This window comes from Theropithecus gelada, chromosome 7b (assembly GCF_003255815.1).
Source record: "Theropithecus gelada isolate Dixy chromosome 7b, Tgel_1.0, whole genome shotgun sequence".
In the NCBI taxonomy this organism is placed as follows: Eukaryota; Metazoa; Chordata; class Mammalia; order Primates; family Cercopithecidae; genus Theropithecus; species Theropithecus gelada.
The window spans coordinates 5966823-5982793 of record NC_037675.1 but is presented as its reverse complement, the minus strand read 5'-3'; the positions used below and the strand labels follow the sequence as shown (position 1 = coordinate 5982793).

Genomic DNA, 15971 nt, shown 5'->3' with positions numbered 1-15971 from the left:
CAGTAACTCACTCAGCTGCCTTTCCCCTGCAGAGAAACGAGAGAACGTCATGTTTGTGCTGCCTCTGCATGGGGGCCACTTGGGCTTCTTTGAGGGCTCTGTGCTGTTCCCGGAGCCCCTCACATGGATGGATAAGCTGGTGGTGGAGTACGCCAACGCCATTTGCCAATGGGAGCGTAACAAGTCACAGTGCTCTGACACGGAGCAGGTGGAGGCTGACCTGGAGTGAGGCCTCCGGACTCTGGCATGCTCCAGCAGCCCTCCTCTGGAAGCTGCGTCCCCTCACCCCCTGTTTCAGGTCTCCCATCTCCCTCAGTGACCTGGATCTGACCTCACACCATCAGCAGGGGGCACCCACCATGCACACCTGTCTCGGAGTAGGCAGCTCTTCCTGGGAGCTCCAGCCTATTTTTGTGCTTAGTTACTGGTTTTCTCCATTGCATTGTTAGTCATGGTGACAAGTGACAGAGTTCTTGCCCTCTGTCCAGTTTCAGCATCTGGTTGCTTTTAAGCCAAGTACATCTAGTTTGCCTATTAAAAATGTGTCTGAATAGCAATTTTGCTTTGCCACCAAAAGGCTTTTCCCTGAGAACAGTGAAGGGTGTATGTCATTTTGTGGTGGTTGGTATGTGTCCTTACGTAGACCTTAAAAAGAGCTCACCCTTCCAGGCCAATGCTGAAGACACAGCTTAGCTTGGAAGCCTGAGAAGCCAGGCTTCCCAGGCCAGAGTGTGGCTTCTTAAATGGCAAAGGAAATTCCTTTGAGTCACAAGCCAAGTTTTCACCCTATCTTCTAAGATCATTTCCCTACACTTTGCTGCTGCTGAGAGTTACATGGGGCACTTGTTAAAAATTCAGCCTCCCAGGTCCCTCCCCTCGGAGAGGCTGATTCACTGGGTCTGGGAAGGAGCCTGGGGATTTTAATTTTTGACAAGTGCCCCAGATGATTCTCATCACCAAGCAAATTTTGGAAATGCTGTTCAACAGCGCCCTTGAATTGGAAACATCTTCATAGCTCATTTTATTGGAATTCATAATCAATCAGGGGTATCCCCTAGCTCCCATGGTCTCCAGAGCAGCAAGGCCAGCTATGGAGCTGCCATCGTGTGACCACAGTGTGATGTCTCAGAAGGGCTCTGGGTGGGCTGAGCATCTGGGCTGTGCCCTGGCTCAGCTTTTCACCCTCAACAAAGTCCCTGTGGACTTCAGTTTCTTCACCTCTAAAATGGGGGACTTGGACCAGGTAGATTGCTGAGCTCTCTACCAGGTTCAAAGTTCAATGACAAACTCAGTTTACTGAGGTTTGAGAGAACATCCCTCCAGGGGAGCCTGGGAGCTGCTCTCCCAGTCTAAGCATGTAGATATCATCACTTGCCTTTTGTGTGTGTGTGTGTCCCTTATTTGATAAGAAGATGTTTTGGTGTTTTGTTTTTTTTTTTTAAGCACTCACTTGTAATTTTAGTTTTTAAACCCAAGTTCCTCTAACTTTGCTTTTTGATACCAAACAATTCAAAAGTTGGACCTGAGTTTGGAGACAGATATTTCCAACCTAAGTGGGTATTACCTTGAAACCAGATTTTTAATTTAATAGCCTATATTTGTAGTCTGTTGGATAGGTGTTTCCAAAGTGTGTCTTCTGAAGTGAAAACACAACTCTAGGTTTCAAGTACTCCTTTTCTCCGATCCTGTGGTACTTGAATATCTAAAAACCCTGCACTTTGAAAAATCAGCAGTCGCTATCTGGAACTAAACAGAACTATGAGTAAAATTGCCTGGATACGTTAAAAAGATAGTTTCCCTCCTTCGTCTCCTTTGACTCCAGGACAGACTGTAATATAAGTAGTGGGTCTGCATGGATGTTTCAGGGATCAAAGGAGCCACCTGAGCACCTGAGTGCCAACCCTCAGGGCCACAGGTGGGTGTGGTTTGGGCACGGGTCCAAGTGACTGTGACGGGAACGTCCGTAACCTGAAGAAGTTGTTTTCTGACAATCACCAAATCATCTGAATAACATCAAAAACAGCCCTTGTCTCAGAAAATTGAGATTTCTGTGGTCTCAACTTTGCTTTGGTATAATTTCTGACACTCGCCAACCTCTATCATTATGACTTTCCCCCAGTGTATTATTTCTCTAATACATTTCCTTTTCATGTTCTTTTAGCACAGACTGGCACTTTACTCCTCAATTTGGAAGCTATTCCCTCTCCTCTTACTTTTCCCTTCACCCAACTACAGCTGTGATCCTGACGATTGATAGTCATATTTCTGCCACTACTACCTTCATTTCTCAAGGCTTTTTATGAGAATAGGTAAACCAAGCAATAACATCCTAGGATTGAATCACCACCACAGAAGAGCGAGAGGCTCCTTTCATATGCCTGAGGCCACACCCCTTAACCTATTCTGACAGCATAGTGGCTGGCCCAGGTACTAGCTCCATTCAGAAATTTGGGAAGAGAAGAGACAGCCCTGTTGTCACACAAACCGGTGTGGGGGAGGGTGGAGCCTGGTCTGCATGGCAGTCCTGGTGGCCCCTGTGGAGGACAGGCAGGGCTGGCAGCATAGCCTTTGTTGCTACACAACCGGAATTTGCTCCCCCAGGACTGTGGGAGCCAATGTCCCAGCTGAAATCTTTTTAGTGTGTGACTCTGAATGGCACTCACATTCCATTTTGGCTCACATGAAATTAACTGAAGCCCTTTGTTCAAGCTTCAGGCTCTTAGGCATGGAAATGCGAATGTGACTGTGGCTGTCTTACAGGAGAATTCTTGTTTGTCCCTGAATGAGAGCACAGAGGCATTGAATTTACAGAGCTGCAAACTTGCCTGGTAAATGAGGGAGTGGCAGTTTATACATAGGTCATCCTTTTTCCTTCCTCCAGGTGTCCTTGCCTTTCTTCCCAAAGTCATTCATTTCTGATGATTATATGAATCCCCCTTTTGCTAGTAAGGTTCTATTTGGGCGAAAACAAGGCTGAATTTTTAAAGAGTATTTGAATATTATATTTTAGAATCAAATTGAGGTTATAAATTGCATCAACCGGACAATTCCACTGCAGGAATAATGTGTTAAAAACCAATGGGGAGAAGCACCCACATCTCTCCTGTAGTACTCCGTGTCTCATAAGCAATTTGAAGATACTTATAAGTAACTGATTCCAGTCAAATTAGGTTTAACTGACTCAAAAAATTGTGTCAAGTTTCTTTAATGTTTTTATGTTAGAAGTGAGTTTAACAGACTTGAAGAAAACTGTTACCTTTTCCTGCTGTGAGTTTACACGAATGATTCCAGAGCAGAGTGAAAGCAGAAAGCTGTTGGTTGCAATATTCTCCTCTCTGCAGCATTTTACGCTTACTGGGAACCTTATGAGTCACCATAAGAGTGGAAATATACCTGAGTTCTTGTCCTAATGGTCTCTAATTCACATTGGATCATGGGCAAATCACCTCACCTCTCTGAGCCTGTTCCCTCCTCTTAGACCATCTCTAAGACCATTTAATCTATTTACACATCATTTGCTTGAACATTGCTGAACATCAGTGTGAACTTGGCTTCTCCAGCCCTTGCAAGTGGAAACAACTATGTCAAGGCTCAAGGCTCATGCTGAGGGGACTTGGAGGGAGGGACTTCTGCATTAAGCTTTCCTGGTGAAGACCCTTGATCTTGTCCAAAGCCCTGTGTCTTTGACTGGCTTCTCTTCAGAGTCCCCATTGTCATCGTAAGATCCTTGCTATTCTGAGGGTGGTCTTGTGACTGTGGCAGGTGCTGGCCGCTGGAATGAGGAGCCTATCTCCATCCTCCAGTGTGACTCAGGCAGAGCACTGAGAATTCCCAGGGCAGAAATCCTTCCTGTTCAGGCTTTCATTCTAAAACTACAGTCTTCATTACAGCTGAACTGTCTGGGTAGCTGAGCTTCTATGCCCGGCATCTGAATGAGAGCTCTCTTTGTAACTGTGTGGCTTGAGATCTATTTTGCCAGCTCCTGAGAAACAATACACGTGTTCTTGTTTGTGTTTGCTCGGCAAGCAGATGTCTGAGATGTAAGAGGCTTTTCTTTTCCTGTGCCATTGATTCCGACTTAGAGCTGAAGTGGAGATCACTGAAACATCACGTCAAGTTGAAGTCACTCATAGGTCTTTGTCCTTTAGGCAGGACAGGAGAGTCATTAAGAAGCATTTCACTGTAGCATTCTGTCACAATATCATCTGGAATGGTTTTCTTTGCCCAGAAAGCCTTAACTTGCCTCTAGAGAATCCCTGGTATTACAACAATATTGTGGCATTAGAATTCAAATTCTTCTGCTGTGGAAGTTTGAAGCGAAACTGCAGCAAAACCAGAGAATTTCCTCAAGTGGACTGAGGCTCCTTGTTATCTTATGCTCCCATCCCTCCCTCAACAATATGAGTGATCCAGAACTGGCCCAAACACCTCAGCTCTGGCCCCTTTTTACCCTTCTTGGCCTTACTCTGCTGTTCAAAGCCACTTTGGATTGCTTGGATGCTTTGAAAAGCCATGAAAAGTAGCCTGCCTGTGGCATTTAGAGGCCAAGCAATTGATGGAAAGCGTTTCTTCTACCTCTGTTATCTAAGCAGAGGGAAGTAAACCCCTCACGCCCCTACTGCCCCCAGTTACCCTAGAATTGCTTTTGCCAAATTGTAGTTGAAGCTAAGGAAGGGGCATCTGGCCCCTGCTGACAGAGGGAACTGGAATGCCACACAAGGCAAGGCCTGCTTCCTTCCCGGCTCTGCTGCTGCTACCTCCGAATGCTGCAGCCCAGGCTTCCTCTTACAGTGGCCCTTGGAAGTAGGCCGCAGAGTAGACAGCTGCTTCTTTTGGAAGAGTCAGTCCCCCGTGTTTTCTGAACTGTTTTTCCTAGCATGTATGTGGGTAGAGCTTTCATGCATCTCCAATAAGAAGAAGCTGAAGTTAGTTTTTTTTTATTCTCCAATTTAAAACTTTTATTTAAAAAGTAAACTATTATTAATGTCGAAAATGCAAACTTGGGGAGAGCAAAAAGATCACACATAAGGCTGTCACTTCACACTTGGAGGGTTGCACAGCAGCCGGGCAGAGGCGCTCCTCACTTCCCAGACGGGGCAGCAGCCAGGCAGAGACGCACCTCACTTCCCAGACAGTGCAACAGCCAGGCAGAGACGCACCTCACTTCCCAGACAGTGCAACAGCCAGGCAGAGACGCACCTCACTTCCCAGACAGTGCAGCAGCCAGGCAGAGGCGCTCCTCACTTCCCAGACAGTGCAACAGCCAGGCAGAGGCGCTCCTCACTTCCCAGACAGTGCAGCAGTCAGGCAGAGGCGCTCCTCACTTCCCAGACAGTGCAGCAGTCAGGCAGAGGCGCTCCTCACTTCCCAGACAGTGCAGCAGCCAGGCAGAGGCGTGCCTCACTTCCCAGATGGTGGGTGGCCAGGCAGAGGCATTCCTCACTTCCCAGAAGGTACAGTGGCCGGACAGAGACACTCCTCACTTCCCAGACAGGGCAGGGGCCGGGCAGAGGTGTGCCTCACTTCCAAGATGGTGGGACAGCTGGGCAGAGGTGCTCCTTGCTTCCCAGAGGGTGGGCAGCCAGCCAGGAAGAGCGCTGCTCACTTCCCAGAGGGTGGGCGGCCAGACAGGCGCGCTTCTCACTTCCCAGATGGGCAGCCCCCAGGCAGAGGCCCTCCTCACTTCCCAGATGGGGCAGGGGCCTGGCAGAAGCGCTCCTCACTTCCCGGAGGGTGGGCGGCCAAGCAGAAAGGCTTCTCACTTCCCAGACGGGATGGGGGCTGGGCAGAGGCGCTCCCCACTTCCCAGAACAATTCTTTATGAATTTCATAAAGGATTGAATGTGCAACTGAAACCTGCTAGTGATGATCTGGTAATATACAATTTGTCCAGTAGCCAAACAGTTTGTTTTTATTGTGTTTTCTCACCATAAGAGATCATTAAATGCAAAGCCTATATGGCGCTGTACACACACAAAAGAAAATGGTCACCGCAGGCCATACTACCAATGAAATGGTAGGTAAACGAATCTTTTTCTGGTCAAGAAAAAAAAAAAGAAATAGCACTTTGTATGCTTCACTCTACAAGATGAATTTCACTAGAAAGAATCCAATGAAGGCCGGGCATGGTGGCTCCCGCCTGTAATCCCAGCACTTTGGAGGCCAAGGCGGGTGGATCGCCTGAGGTTAGGAGTTCGAGACCAACCTGGCCAACATGGTGAAACCCCGTCTCTACTAAAAATGCAAAAATTAGCTGGGTGTGGTGGTGGGCGCCTGTAATCCCAGCTACTAGGGAGGCTGAGGTGGGAGAATTGCTTGAACCCAGGAGACAGGTTGCAGTGAGCCGAGATCATGCCACTGCACTCCAGCCTGGGGGACAAGAGTGAGACTCCGTCTCCAAAAAACAAAGAATCCAATGAAAATGGCTGCAATTACAACAAGAAGTGAAGGAAGAGGACTGGTGACATCTCTGAAGGATGCAGTTGAGGTTGATCCAGGTTTATCCGAATGTGCTACCTTTCTGAGCCTTAAACCTTCATCTCTCAGGTGTCGATTTTCTTCTGATAGCTTCATCATTTCTCCCTGAAGTCTTTTACACGCTTCTGTTAGTTTCCTTGTTGCGGTGTCATTAAGTGAAACACTGTGTGGTTTTGGCATGGGTCCATCTTGTTCAGATGCATTCAGTGGAACAGCTTTGCTAGGTTCCATGTCATTCAATTTATCATTTTCACTGGGCATTTCAAATACACATCTCAATTTGGAATCCATTAATTCGTCAGGTTTTGCCTCTTTCCACACAACTTCCATATCTGAAGTGTTCAGTGGAGCAAAAATTGTACCATACACTTGTGTTTACTCTTTTCATTCGGATCATAGTCAAAGGGCTGTAGCATTACTGAAACAGTCACAGTTGACCCTGGGTCAATAATTCCACCGTTGGGCCTCACACAGTACCGGTGAGGCGCTGTAGTCTTCACTTTGAAACACACTTTTCTATCCGATGGATTTTGCAATTTAAGATTTATAGTGACTACATCTGTGAAGGGGCCTTTGAATTTGAGGTCTGTGGGCAGGTCGAGGACCGGGATCTGCTCGTGCTTCGCCATGGCCCCGGAGGTGGACGCCATCAGAGAGACAGCACAGAGCAGGGTGGCGGTTTGCTCGCTGGGGGCGGGGGACGATGGCGAGGGGGGAGGGGGAGCGAGTTTGCATCTCTCCTTTTCCTGGTTAGACTCTGTTCAACCACATTCTTATGTTGGCAGATCTGCTTCCAGATTGACTTTTTGAGAACCATCACTTTCACATTCCTAATTCTGATTTTGTTTTGTTTTGTTTTGTTTGGGTTTCTGAAACTTAAAATGCTGCCCTGAAAATACTATATTTTTGAGTTTGTGTTCTGAAAGCCTCTGTGCTGCTGGATCTTTGGGGGGGAAATACAGGATCCTTCAGCATTGAGGTGTTTAAGATTTGCAACTAGCAATGCAATTTTTTCTAAATATGGGGATATTTACCTTTAATAAGAAATTATACTAAACAATGATGTCCTTGATCATTTTATGTTCTCATATTACTTTCGATTCTACTATGATTGTGTGGTGGTGAACAAAGATCATTACAAACAAAAACTGTAATTTTGTTATATTTGATTCAATGGAATTTACTTAAAAAATAAAGACTAAAAATGTGGTGTGGCTATGTGTCCTTTGTATAGTGGCAGTTTTCCATCTGAAAGGATTCTTCCTGTGTCTTCACCAAAGTATGAGATTAATGGAAATACACAAAACCCCATTTTTGCACCACAATTGATGTTAGTCCATCTTCGCAAACAAATACCAAAACCTTGACAGGGCCACAAGCATCTTCACAACCCCATCTTCTCCAGGCAAGAAAGCCAAGAACTAAAATAAGTGAAGTATCTGTTTTCTACTTTTTTATTTTTTAGAGACAGATTCTTGCGCTGTGGCCCAGGCTGGAGTGCAGTGGCATGATCACAGCTCACTGCAGCCTTGACCTCTTGGGCTCAAGCAATCCTCCTGCCTTAGCCTCCCGAGTAGCCCCTGGGACTACAGGGACTTGCTACTGTACCTGGCTAATTTTTTAGTTTTTAGTTTTTTGCTGTGTTGCCCAGGCTGGTCTCAAACTTAAGTTCAAGCAGTCCTCCTGCCTTGGCCTACCAAAGTGTTGGAATTATAGCTGTGAGCACCATGCCCAGCCTCAGTGTTTTAATCATTTCTTAAAAGTGAATCATGAAGACAAAATGCAAGGCAAGGTGTAAATGGTGCTTGCCATGTGTGATTTGTAGGCTTTTCCAATAATGTTCTTTGAAAAGACTAGGTGAGGCCGGGTGCGGTGGCTCACGCCTGTAATCCCAGCACTTTGGGAGACCGAGGCAGGTCTGAGGCGAACCTGAGGTCGGGAGTTCAAGACCAGCCTGACCAACATGGAGAAACCCTGTCTCTACTAAAAATACAAAATTAGCTGGGCGTGGTGGCACATGCCTATAATCCCAGCTACTCGGGAGGCTGAGGCAGGAGAATCACTTGAACCCAGGAGGCGGTGGTTGTGGTGAGCCAAGATCGCGCCACTGCACTGCAGCCTGGGCACAAGAGTGAAACTCCCATCTCAAAAAAAAACAAAAAAAACAAAAAACTAAGTGAACATTTCCCAAGTTAAGATTATATTGGGTTGGTTGGGTGCTGGTGGTGGTTTCTTACTTGAATCTGTCTGAACCCAAGCTAAGGTCTCCCAGGACCAAGCACTGGCTCAGCCAGGAAGGTTGTACCAACCCCAAGAGACACTCACAGCTCCCTTCCCTCCTCGGCCACACAAAACCTTTGTCAAGTTAGGCAGGGTGGGGAGTGTTAGCTTTAGAAGTTGTGCATTAACAAGACCTAAAAATGCCCAGTGCCAAATTTCAAACTTCATGCCTCTCTGGTAAGCAAGCTTCCCCTCGATTCATATCCCCCACAAAATAGCCAGACTATTTTGGCCCAAGAAAACCAGCTTGCAAAGAATACTACCTATGGAAAGACTACATGGAAGAGATTTCAGGTCCAGGGCATTAGGCCGGTCAGTGCCAGCTGCATGCCAGTGTGGTCAGGCAGGACCAGTAGCACACAGCTGCCCTCTCCTGAGGCAGCCGTACAGCATTTGTGCTCAGTGACACCTCACTCACTGCCCCAGTCATGCTATTTTTTATTTTACCTTTCATTAACAGGCCTCTCTGCTCTAGTCCTATGGGGAGTACTTTCCCTTGGTGAAGATAAAACACCTAACTGGATGGCCCTTCATATGACAGCCTCCCCTCCTCACTTCTCTCTTGGGTATCTTTAGAGGGAGTTCCATGAAAGTGCTGCCCTGTATGGGAGTGGTTGAAAGACATGACAGGCAATTTGGCCTCGGACTGGTGAACCCCTCCCCAAAGGGGCTAAATTAAACACCTCTCTCCATGTGGCTTTGTGTCACCCACACCTTCCTTTTGATTCATGCTGCCTACCACATTTACCCCAGCATCTCTACTAACGACTGGTTTCCTCTTTTTTTTTTTTTTTTTTTGAGACGGAGTCTCGCTCTGTCGCCCAGGCTGGAGTGCAGTGGCCGGATCTCAGCTCACTGCAAGCTCCGCGTCCCGGGTTTACGCCATTTTCCTGCCTCAGCCTCCCGAGTAGCTGGGACTACAGGCGCCCACCACGGCGCCCGGCTAGTTTTTTGTATTTTTTAGTAGAGACGGGGTTTCACCATGTTAGCCAGGATGGTCTCGATCTCCGGACCTTGTGATCCGCCCGTCTCGGCCTCCCGAAGTGCTGGGATTACAGGCTTGAGCCACCGCGCCCGGCCGGTTTCCTCTTAAAGTCATTTCCTCATCATCTGATGATAGTTGGTGAAATTAACCTGAAATATATGAAATTCTCATTTCATTGTTTCTTCTCCCTTCTCCTACCTGCACCTCTCCCACCCCCAGAAATAAATAAAACAAACATTGGAGACAAAGCATGAGTGGTAACAGAGCCAAAGAGATTTGGAGCCAGAGGTGCTGGGTCAGGGTCCCATCCTTGTCATTTCTAGCTCTTTGATCCTAAGCAGAATTTAACCTTTATTTATTTATTTATTTGTTTATTTATTTATTTTCCTATGGGAATAATTATACTAAAAATGCCTACCTCAGGATAATTGAGAGGTTCAGATGATATTTTTCAGAGTGCCGTTGTTACTTTGGACAGTGGTTTTGGCTTTATCTGTTTGGTTGCCACTCATACGTCATCTCCAAGGTAGAAACTACTAGAAAAGTGTCTGACGTGGTCCAGCTCCACACCAAGGTATCTAACTGATGGACTTCAAGGAAAGTGGAGCCCGGCCTGGTTATAGTTTCCAAAAACATTCCTGGGCTCAGAAGTGCTGAAGAGCCACGTTGTGTGCACCTTCAAACCCTTATCTTTGTCTCTTCCTTCTTCATATGTGGCCACCTTGAGAAATCAAGGTGTACTATGTGTCCTGCCTACTGGCAAGGCAACTTCCGGGCACAGCCCCACAGCGGAAAAAGTTCTGGGACATTTAGCCTATCAGCTGCGGTCTTCCCACAGGGCTCCTGCAGCCTTCTTCTCTGTTCTCTGCTCACGTGCAAAGTTTGCCTTTAAACCCACAGATATGAATACTTACTAGAGTGGGTTCTTCCATATCCTCACCTCCATATGTCAACATACAGGGTTTAGGCAGTGCACATTTCAGACACCTGCAGGGAGGTAGACAACCACTGTTTTGTAAGCATTGATTGCCTTCTCTCTCTCTCTCTCTCTCTCTCTCTCTCCCTCCTCTCTCAGGGTCTCACTCTGTTGCCCATTAATAGGAGAGCAGTAGTGTGATCATGGCTCAGGCAGCTTTGAACTCCCAGACTTGAGATCCTCCTGCCTCAGCCTCTAGTAGCTAAAACTACACTGCATTTGGCTGATTTTTTTTTTATAGGAACAGAGTCTTGCTGTGTTGCTCAGGCTGGTATTGAACTCCTGGCTTCAAGCAATCCTCCTGCCTCAGCCTCCCAAAGTGTTGGGCTTACAGGTGTGAGGCACTGTGCCTGGCCTGATTGGTTGTTTAATGTGCAGTCCCCTGGGGGTCTTGTTAAAAATGCAGATTCTGATGCAGCATGTCTGAGATATGGCCTTGGAGCTTGGGAGCTCTAAGGTCCAGCCCTCCTTGGACCACCCTTTGAATAGTCAGGCTCCAGGAGATCCCACAGGCTTCCAGATCTGACACTTCTGAGCTTCCTAAACTCCAGAGCCAAGCCCCCAACAGAAAGTGGGATCAGAGGCCAGGCATGGTGGCTCACACCTGTAATCCCAGCACTTTGGGAGACTGAGGAGGATGGATCACCTGAGGTCAGGAGCTCGAGACCAGCCTGGCCAACATGGTGAAACCCCGCCTCTACTAAAAATACAAAAATTCCGGCCGGGCGCGGTGGCTCAAGCCTGTAATCCCAGCACTTTGGGAGGCCGAGACGGGCGGATCACGAGGTCAGGAGATCGAGACCATCCTGGCTAACACAGTGAAACCCCGTCTCTACTAAAAAATACAAAAAACTAGCCGGGCGAGGTGGTGGGCGCCTGTAGTCCCAGCTACTCGGGAGGCTGAGGCAGGAGAATGGCGTAAACCCGGGAGGCGGAGCTTGCAGTGAGCTGAGATCCAGCCACTACACTCCAGCCTGGGCGACAGAGTAAGACTCCGTCTCAAAAAAAAAAAAATAAAATAAAATAAAATAAAATAAAATAAAAAATAAAAATAAAAATAAAAATACAAAAATTGGCCAGGTGTGGTGGCATGCACCTGTAATCTGAGCTACTCGGGAGGCTGAGGCAGGAGAATCGCTTTAAGCTGGGAGGCAGAGGTTGCAGTGAGCCAAGATCACACCACTGCACTCCAGCCTGGGTGACAGAGTGAGACTCCATCTCAAAAAAAAAAAAAAAAAAGTAGGATCAACAGTGGTCCACTTCACCTCTTTCCCTGCTAGCTTGAATTAAGAGAAAGGTATGCTTCTTCCAGTAAGGCTTTGCCATGCCCCCAGGCAGCACTAAACTCCTCCACTTTCCCCTGGGTAAACCCGAGGCAGTGGCCAATCTCATTGAGAGGCTCTCTGAAGCTGGCACCAGTTTCCTTCCTGAGACCTCCACCCACAGCTGAAATTGCCTCCAGACTCTGCTGTCTGCATTCTCCCAACGACCAAATTAGCATGGCAGAAATGCATCACTGCAGCCTTCCAACTCTCAAATTACTTTGATGAGGCAGCTCTGCCTCATCCCAGATGTCCCCAGAAAGGGTTGGGCGTGGTGGCTCATGCCAGTAATCCCAGCACTTTGGGAGGCTGAGGCGGGAGGATCACCTAAGGTCAGGAGTTTGAGACCAGCCTGACCAACACGGAGAAACCCTGTCTCTACTAAAAATACAAAATTAGCTGGGCATGGTGGCGCATGCCTGTAATTCCAGCTATTTGGGAGACTGAGGCAGGAGAATCGCTTGAACCCAGGAGATGGAGGTTGTGGTAAGCTGAGATCTCACCATTGCACTCCAGCCTGGGCAACAAGAGCAAAACTCCGTCTCAAAAAAAAAAAAAAAGAAAGAAAGAAAGAAAGAAACAAAAACAAACAAACAAAAAAAACAGATGTCGCCAGAAAGGAAGTTGTTATGGGCACCAAATGGTTGTCATAAAATTCATATTTTGTCGTTCCCCTTCCCATAGCTGGTGGCCTTCAAGAGTATTTTATTGTCTCTCTCCAACAATGTGGGGGCCATTTGTAGGAATCACACACATAGGCAGCTGGGATTTTGTGAGGCTGAGCACGTCAGATTTTAACATTGGTGGTCTTCAAACACGTTTTCCCAAAAGTGGAACCACCTCGGGCAAGGTCTGGCGCAGCCCACCCAGCTAACAACCCTCCTACCCAGTTTGTCCCTGGAGAGGCAGTGTCAGGGCACGGCCAGCAGGGGGCAGCGCGAGCACACAGTCAGAGCCGGCTCACGGGATCCCAACCCTGTGGCTCCTTCCTCAGAAAGCCACTGAGTTTTCTTATCAGACGGGGTCCTTGAGCTAAGGCCCAAGCCCTGCTGACCTTAGGGACAACCCCAGCATCCCATTCGGGTTTGAGTAGGAGCTAAGGCTGCCCCAAGAGTCTTCTGCTCAGTATGTGCCTGATTTCATTTATATATTTAGAGCTGCCACAAATTCAGAGTGGGCCTGGGCTGTGTCCAGGAGGGTACCTGGCATCTCAGGGCTGGGGGGAAGATGGGAGTCAGTGGACAGGGATCAACCAGTGTTTCCCTCAGATTTGGGACCCAGGTCTTGAGGAACAATTAGAACTATATCATGAAGACGTAAAAGATACCCATTCTTTTTTTCTTTCTTTTTTGAGACGGAGTCTCGCTCTGTCACCCAGGCTGGAGTGCAGTGGCACGATCTCAGCTCACTGCAACCTCTGCCTCCCGGGTTCAAGCAATTCTCCTGCCTCAGTCTCCCAAGTAGCTGGGATTACAGGTTCCCACCACCAAGCTCAGCTAATTTTTTTTGTTGTTGTTTTTGTTTGTTTGCTGGTTTTGAGACAGAGTTTCCCTCTGTCGCCCAGGCTGGAGTACAATGGCGTGATCTCGGCTCACTGAAGCCTCCACCTCCTGGGTTCAAGTGATTCTCTTGCCTCAGCCTCCCAAGTAGCTGGGATTACAGGTCCCCACCACCAGGACTGGCTAATTTTTGTATTTTTAGTAGAGATGGGGTTTCACCATGTTTGCCAAGCTGGTCTCAAATCCTGACCTCAAGTGATCTGCCCACCTTGGCCTCCCGAAGTGCTGGGATTACAGGCATGAGCCACCATGCCTGACCAAAAATACTCATTCCTTTTAATTATTTAATTCAGCCTCATCACCACCTCCTTCCATCAACACCTCCACGTGGGTCACCAGTGCCCTCCACCTTGGCAAACGCTAGTCTCTATTCCTTTCTCACAGGACCCCAAAGCACCATTGACAGTTCTCGTACTTGAAATACCTTCTTAGCTCCAGATGTTCCTAAGCGATCTCTCAGGGTGAGGCCCCTTCTGCCAGAGCAGCTTCACTCTTTTAAGTTGGTGTTGTGTTTTGTTTTGTTGATACAGGGTGTCCCTCTGTTGTCCAGGCTGGAGTGCAGTGGCTGGACTGCATGGCTAACTGCAGCTTCAACTTCCTGGGCTCAGGTGATCCTCCCACCTCAGTCTCCTGAGTAGTGGGGACTACAGACGTGCACCACCATGCCCAACTAATTTGTGTATTTTTTGTAGAGGTGGGTTTCACCATGTTGCCCAGGTTGTTCTCAAACTCCCAAGTTCAAGCCATCCTCCTGCCTCGGCCCCGCAAAGTGCTGAGATTATAGGCATGAGCCACATGCCTGCCCTTTTTAGGTTTAAATACCAAGGTTCCATGTGAGATTTGGTTTGCAAAAAGGAAGCCTCAACTTTTGGGACAAAATCCTCACTGGTTGATCTCCTACCCTTCTGCCCATAATAATTTGCTATGATTCCTCCTCCAGCCTGGGAGTCCTATGTAAATACCATTTTCGTTTTCATGGATTTTATGACCATGGATTGTTGACTGTGAATGTTATAAAGAAGGCAGTTTCTTGGGTAATGAGCATACACTACAAACCCTAGTAGTGAAAGAAAGTATGTAAGGAATAAGTGCATATACCCACACACACATATATATACATTGACATATACATGAACATGTACACAGCCTCACTGAAAAGCAAGAAAGAGAACTCTCAGTGGATCAGAGAAATTCCCAAAGGTGTGAAAGCAGACAGGACTGAATTGAATCCATAGTCCAGAAAACGGTTGGAATATCCTGCCCCAAAAGGTAGGTGCAGCACTTAGGGTGCTTCATACCCACAAAGAATGGAGGTGACCCTACAGGCAAGAGCAGACAAGTCTTGGGTTGATTGACTGGGACACCTTGGTGGGAACAACAGGGCCTCACCTACTGCCACTAGCCAGCCAGTGTCTGCTTCCATGTAGGAAAATGAGTGTAGCATCTTAGAAAAAGTATCTGTCAGTGCTTAGGAGACGCATGCCCAGAAGAAGCCAGCACTTCCCCAAGAGGGAACAGCACGCTCAGCAAACGGCATCTAACAGGGATTCTCACCTACAGAAATGAACACACACCCGAAAATCATCAAGCACTTGAGGAAAGCCAACTCCATAGAAGGAAAGCATTTGTATTTGTCAAAATATTCAGATTTGGGCCAGGCATGGTGGCTCACAACTACAATCCCAGCACTTTGAGAGGCTGAGGTGGAAGGATGGCTTGAAGCCAAGAGCTGAAGACTAGCCTGGGCAGTACAGCCAGAGCCTTATCTCTACCAAAAAAAAAAAAAATGTAAAAAATTAGTTGGGTGCAGTGGCATGTGCCTGTAGTCCCAGCTACTCAGCAGGCTGAGGCAGGAGGCTTGCCTGAGCCCAGGAGTTTGAGGTTGCAGTGAACTATGATAGCACCACTGCACTCCAGCCTGGGTGACAAGTGAGACCCTGTCTCAAAAAAAAAAAAAAACAAAAAAACCCGCAGATTTGGAAAGTGTAAGTTCATCACTGTAAAGTGCTTGAGAGTGAAGACAAAAAGAGAGCTTTAACTCTATAACTTGAGGACTGAGTGAGCTCAGAGAAGATGCCACCTATGAATCTAAGTAGAGCCGTCCATCCAGGCAAGGGGATGGCAGGAGACAGCGTTTGTTGGAGAGACCCCCTCTCCCGGACAGATGGAGGGAACGTGACTGCCACCCTGGAAAGAGGTCCGAGTTCCTGACCATCCCACACACGCCAGACTGTACCTCACCAAGGGGAGCAGGCCGCCCCTGAGTGAAGCCACTTCCAGGCCTCCTCCACCCTGGAATTCTGTGTGGAAAACCCCTCGCCTGCCTAGGGGCCACCAGGAGTGCTGTGTTTGCCAAATCATTTGAACATATG

At 47.7% G+C, this 15971-nt stretch overlaps 1 protein-coding gene and 2 pseudogenes across 4 annotated transcripts in view; 2 read left to right on the top strand and 1 right to left on the bottom strand.

Annotated features, from left to right (window-relative positions):
* Positions 1–1790, top strand: part of ABHD2 (abhydrolase domain containing 2) — a 113518-nt gene extending 111728 nt beyond the window's left edge. For both annotated transcript variants that reach the window (XM_025391099.1, XM_025391100.1), the window contains one exon: positions 33–1790. In XM_025391099.1, the coding sequence (XP_025246884.1) occupies positions 33–229 (197 nt within the window). In that variant the 3' untranslated portion in view covers positions 230–1790. The remainder of the gene's footprint in view (positions 1–32) is intronic.
* A 66-nt stretch (positions 1791–1856) lies between these two features.
* LOC112629162 lies at positions 1857–7687 on the top strand (annotated as a pseudogene). Its single transcript, XR_003120540.1, has 2 exons — positions 1857–1915; positions 4976–7687. The product of XR_003120540.1 is annotated as an uncharacterized LOC112629162 (transcript).
* On the bottom strand, positions 6147–7139 carry LOC112628328 (annotated as a pseudogene). Its single transcript, XR_003120419.1, has one exon. The product of XR_003120419.1 is annotated as a vesicle-associated membrane protein-associated protein A pseudogene (transcript).
* Positions 7688–15971: the final 8284 nt, after the last annotated feature.